The sequence below is a fragment of the Schistosoma mansoni genome, chromosome W (assembly GCF_000237925.1).
Source record: "Schistosoma mansoni strain Puerto Rico chromosome W, complete genome".
Lineage (NCBI taxonomy): Eukaryota > Metazoa > Platyhelminthes > Trematoda > Strigeidida > Schistosomatidae > Schistosoma > Schistosoma mansoni.
The window spans coordinates 250,948-256,947 of record NC_031502.1 but is presented as its reverse complement, the minus strand read 5'-3'; the positions used below and the strand labels follow the sequence as shown (position 1 = coordinate 256,947).

Below are 6,000 nucleotides of genomic sequence, written 5' to 3'. Positions count from 1 at the left end.
CATCCACGATCCTGACTCGCTAGATTCGAACCCGGGAGGCTTGATCGTGGATGCGCACTTCTGAGGAGTCCCATAATAGGACGAAACAGCCATCCAGCGCTTCCAGGTTTTCCATGGTGGTCTGACTTCAATTGACTCATGATTTCAACTATGAAAATACTGAGGTCTCCACATAACCCCATTCTGATAAATCAAAAATCATTTACAATTATTACTTATCTTTCTTTTAGGTCAATCTAAAGGTGTTGGATTTATACGTTTTGATCAACGTCATGAAGCTGAATTAGCTATACAACAATTTAATGGTTATCGTGTTGGTTCAATAGCAGATAGTCCATTAATAGTAAAATTTGCTAATATACCTACATCAAATAAAAATGGTATAACTAATACTGTTAATCCTATGATTACATCATCAACACCTACCCATAATAATAGTAATAATAATAATGGAAATATTAATTATCAAAATCAAACGATGACAACTTTATCCTCTTTAATCAATTTAAATAAATTAGCTATGAAAGCTAATGAATTACAATCCATGATGACTCCGGAGCTTTTAAATAAAAATGATTCAACTTATGATCTATTTAATACTACAACTACACCACAAATAATTACAGATTCAGGTAATGGAAAGAATACACAAAGAATAGGTGGACCTATTCATCCAACTGCTGTACACAAACTACGGTAAGTTATACTTGTTCATAACCACTATAACACTAGTCTATGATCGTTTAGTAACCAATGGTATTCTATCTACTCTTTATTGATAAATTCAGTTAATCGATTAAGTTATTAATTAGGTCTCTTAATCGAGTACCATTAAGTGTGTTGATATTTCTATCTAGACGTGTAAATCACCAGTTTTTGATTTGTGAGACGAGAGTGACAAACCACTCTGTTGTTAGATGGAGATCGGACTAATCACCAACCCTGTCTAAACCTTGATTACATGAGGAGAAAGATCAACTTGAATTAGGGGATGTGACTGAGGCATTGGAGAAAACTTCTTTTTGATACCTGAATAGACTAGTCTGATAGGATCCATAGGGTTTGACAGGGGCGGGCCAGAGCGTAGGTCACAAGTTGTGCCGCAGCCAGTACACAGTGGTCGACACTAAACGGGCTTGTGGTAAGAACATTAAGTGAACACATCATATACGATGACTTATTTAAATACTGGTTTGAATACTCAATATTCATTCTGTAAAATTGCTGCTGGGATTGAGGGCCTGAGGCCTTTGTATCTATACCTATGTGTATTATTTACTTACTTACGCCTGTTACTCCCAATTGAGTATAGGCCGTCGACCAGCATTCTCCAACCCACTCTGTCCTAGACCTTCCTTTCTAGTTCTATCCAGTTGTTGTTCATTCTTCTCATATCTGTCTCCATTTCTCAGCGTAGTGTGTTCTTTGGTCTTCCTCTTCTCCTTTGGACTTCAGGATTCCATGTGAGGGCTTGCCTTGTAACTCAGTTGGGTGATTTCACCAATGTGTGTTCTATCCACTTCCAGCGCTTCTTCTTGATTTCTTCCTCCAATGGAATCTGGTTTGCTGTATCCCACAGTAGAATGTTGTTGATAGTGTCTGGCCAACGGATCCGAAGTATTTTATGTAGACAACTGTTAATAAACATTTGTATCTTCTGGATGATGGTTTTCGTAGTTCTCCACGTCTTCGCCCCATACAGTGGAACTATCTTGACATTTGTATTGAAAATTCTGATCTTGGTGTTGGTTGACAATTGTTTTGAGTTGCAGATGTTCTTCATTTGTAGATATGCTGCTCTTGCTTTGCCGATCTGTGCCCTCACATCTGCACCAGATCCACCGTGTATACTACGGAGTAAATGGGTCTTAGCTTAGGGATTGTATATATGCACATATCGTATACTTACAAGCGGAAACTTCTATGCCTACATGTATTTTTGGGAGGTGTGAACTTGTCTACGCTTCCTTTTATTACTTGTACAGCATAATAGCAACCGTGCTCATCTATGTCAATATGTATGTCACTGTGATGTAAATATCTCTGATACCTACATGTGAAGCATACTTGGGGATAGTTTCCACGTTTCTTCACTGGTGAACTCATTAGTAGCTCATCAGCGCTTTTTATTTGCATGAAAGCTTCCGAAAGTAATAGGAAAATAGTAATGTGAGCCAATAAGAATACGTCTGAACTACATAGTGTGGGTCAGGTAAATCATCCATACTACTGATGTCACAATCTTTATATATACATATTCTCCAGTATCCAATCGCACTGTCTTTTCAAAGCTCTTCTCTACTCAAAGAGCCATGGGGCTTCTCCACTTCATTGGGCGGGTAACTGGAACTAAACATTTTCCTGAAGTTCATATATTATCGTATAATGTGGTGTATGCTACTTATGTCAACAAATATGAGTAGTATGTTATACCAATTGGAAGAAGAAAACCTAGCAGCAGAAGGCTATCAAAGTCGACTTGAAAAAAAAGAACAGAAACGGAATTAGAAAGAAATGGTGAATCGAAAGAATCATACAGAGTGTAAAGTACAAATGATGGAAATTTGCAAATGAGGTACTCAATGCATGGATCTCATATTTTATCAAGAAATCTTGTGATTTTGTGTTGCAGTACAATAAGTTATCGCCAATGAGTGTTCGTTCGTAACAATACCGCTACGTAGCAGGATCTTATCTATTTCATCTTCTCTTTGAACTAATTCTCCCATCGAGTTTTGATATTCTACTTCTAACCATCATATTATGAATTCGGACTTCACTATACTGAGTTTAAAGTGGCTAATTAGTACTGTAATGAACGAAAGCATAGGTAGAGACGACAGAGCCATTTGGGGAAATGTAAAACCCACATGTTCGATTCTTCATTATTATTCCTTAATTTTCATGCGAATTATTCTCTGTTCTCGTTCTTTTCTATTTGATCTTCCAAACCTTCTGCTGTCAGGTTTTCCACTTTCGATTGGTGTTACATACTACTTATATCTATCGACATATACCACAGTACATTTAAACCTCAAACAACACACATACCTTTTACTCTATTTTACAAGTATATGTATAGTTAAAAAGTTGTTAATCTATAATATTAAATTACTTTTATTTTAAACTTTGCTAAATCAGATCATTGATATACTCAAACATATCATAATTTCCACTCTTGGTCAAAATTACTTACTTACGCGTGCTACCCCTGGTGGAGGAGCATAGGCCGCTCACCAGCATTCTCCATCCAACCCTGTCCTGGGCAATCCTTTCCAGTTCTTTCCACTTAACATTCATCCTTTCCATATCTGCTTCTATTTCCCTTCGTAATAAGTTCTTTGGCCTTCCTCTTTTCCGCTTCCCTTCATCATTCCAAGTTAGCACTTGCCTTGTGATGCCGTTTGGTGATTTCCTTAATGTAGGTCCGATCCACTTCCAATGTCTTTTCCTAATTTCCTCTTCATCTGGAAGCTGGTTTGTTTTCTTCTATAAAACGTTGTTGCTGATAGTATCCGGCCAGTAAATGTTGACTCCTTTGCGTAGAAAACCGTTTATAAATACTTGTACCTTCTTGACGATGGATCTAATAGTTCTCCACGTTTCAGCTCCGTACAGTAGAACTGATTGTCTTGACGTTCGTATTGAAGATTCTCACTTTGAAATTAGTTGACAGTTGTTTTGGGTTTCATATGTTCTTCAGTGATAAAAATGCTGTATCTGCTTTGTCAATCCTCGCCTTCATATTTACATCAGATCCTCCTTCTTCATCAATGATGCTTCCCATGTACGTGAATGTTTCCACATCTTCCAAAGTTTCTCCATCAAGTGTGACTGGGTTGGTGTTCTCTGTGTTATGTTTCAGGATCTCGCTATTTCCCTTGTATATGTTGAGGACTACTGATGCAGAGGCTGCTGCTACACAGTAGTTGTCTTCGTCTGTATTTGTTCGTGTGTATGAGATAAGGGGGCTAGGTCATCTGCGAAGTCCAAACCGTCCAATTGATTCGGAGATATCCCTTGATCAAAATGATCAGTAGGACAGATTTTCATGTTTGTTTATTTTTATTAAAACCCTGCTCTTTATTTTAAGTACTTAAAGTAATAATACAAATTTTATTCATTACAGATTTAATCCATTAGATGGTTGTGCTATACCGGTACGTATTAATCCATTCGACAGTATCAATCATAATTCAATAAATAATTTAACATCATCACCAGCTTCAGCTAATGGATTACGTTTAATAGGAAAAAATGGTAATAATAATATGAATGCTGCAATCTCATTAGCTGCAGCTTTAGCAGCAGTTAGAGCAACAACAACAACAACAACAACGACAACAGCAACACTAACAAATAATCAACCAGATCCTTTACAAACACAATTATTAACACAATTAAATGGGATACCACAACAATTACCAGGAGTTATAGGGTAATTGATCAATTATTCATTTTATAATGAATTCAATTTTAGTGATATAGTTTATTTTTAGAATTATTTGATTAATTTCAATAGTTGAGATCATGAATTAATTGAAGCTAGACCACCATGGAAAATATGGAAGTATTGGACAGCTGTCTCGTCCTAGTATGAGACTCCTGAACAGTGCAAATCCACGACACCACCCGCAGGATCCGAACCAAGAACCTATCGGTCTCGCGCATGAACATTTAACCTCTAAATCACTGAGCTGGCATCCATGTCTAACTTCAACGGATTCACGAAATTGAGAGACATATCCACTATTGTCTTCAGTGAGTTATTATCTAACAACATACCTGGTTGAATTCCACTAGAACTCCAGGAAATACCTCTTGAAGCCAGTCACTAGTGAGCAAATGTTGATTATTATCAGAAGGGGTTTTTGTGGATATTATAATAATTTCAATAGTTGAGATCACGAATCTCGCGAGGCGGGATCGTGGATGTGCACTGCTGAGGAGTCCCACAATAGGACGAAACGGCCGTTCAGTGCTCACAGGTTTTCCATGGTGATCTAGCTTGAACTGATTCATGATCTCAACTATTGAAATGACTATAATATCCACAAAACCCCTTCTGATAATTAACTAATTGCCTGTTAATAAATTACTTTCAATAAAGATTACAAGTTAAGAAAAAAAGGTAGATGATGGCGGCGAGATTATAATTTATGGATGAACCAATCAGATATAAGATGACATGTCTTGAATTTTGGTACAAAATTCATTCATTCATTTGGATAAATAGAATTCTGACATTATAGTTGATGTCAGTTCGTGATGGAAACCCTAAATATAACTTCTAACCCCAACCATCAAATGTAAATCATAATCCTTACTCAGACAGGTTTATAACCTTCATTTAGCTGTAGTATAGAGGTGGACATTCTCAAAGTCTTTTTAGCGTCTTTCAATGGTCGTCCATAAATTATGGCTTTACCACGATGGCTATTTTCAATTTGTAAATGGTTGATTTTCTCTCCTTAATAAGCAATAACATTTTGAATACTAATTTTTGACTTGAACTTATAATGTTTCGTAGATTGATTTGAAAAAATAAAGATCCATTAGATGAGATCATAATTTATGGACAACCTTTGAATAGTACTAAAGTAACCTTAAGAATATTCACTGACTTCTAAGGGTTAAAGGAAGATTGTACATTAATGTGAGGGAACTGATATACTGTATGGAAAAACATATATCCAAAACATATATTCATTCAAAACATTATTTTGATATGACATACTGTGATATATGCTACTGATGTTGACAGATATAAGTAGTATATATCATCAATCGAATATGAAATGGCTGGTGGCAGAAGGTTGAGAAGATCGAAGAAAAGAGAATTAGAATAGAGAATGATTGGTTTGGAAACGAAAGAACAATGAAGTCTGAGACCATCATTATATACTACTTATGTGGATATAAGTAACTCACGTCACAATAGTATAAGGTGGGATAATTCTATTTAACATTTATTATCAATGCCTCAATCATAAAAATTGA

The 6,000-nt window shown here is 36.1% G+C and overlaps 1 protein-coding gene across 1 annotated transcript in view; it reads left to right on the top strand.

Moving 5' to 3' along the window:
- The window catches only part of Smp_175930 (elav (embryonic lethal, abnormal vision,drosophila)-like protein), a gene marked incomplete at both ends in the record, with an annotated part of 46,178 nt that overhangs the window by 30,739 nt on the left and 9,439 nt on the right, over positions 1-6,000 (top strand). Inside the window, 2 exons of the mRNA XM_018799857.1 lie at positions 231-696; positions 4,130-4,438. Of these exons, the coding sequence (XP_018653728.1) occupies positions 231-696; positions 4,130-4,438 (775 nt within the window). The remainder of the gene's footprint in view (positions 1-230; positions 697-4,129; positions 4,439-6,000) is intronic.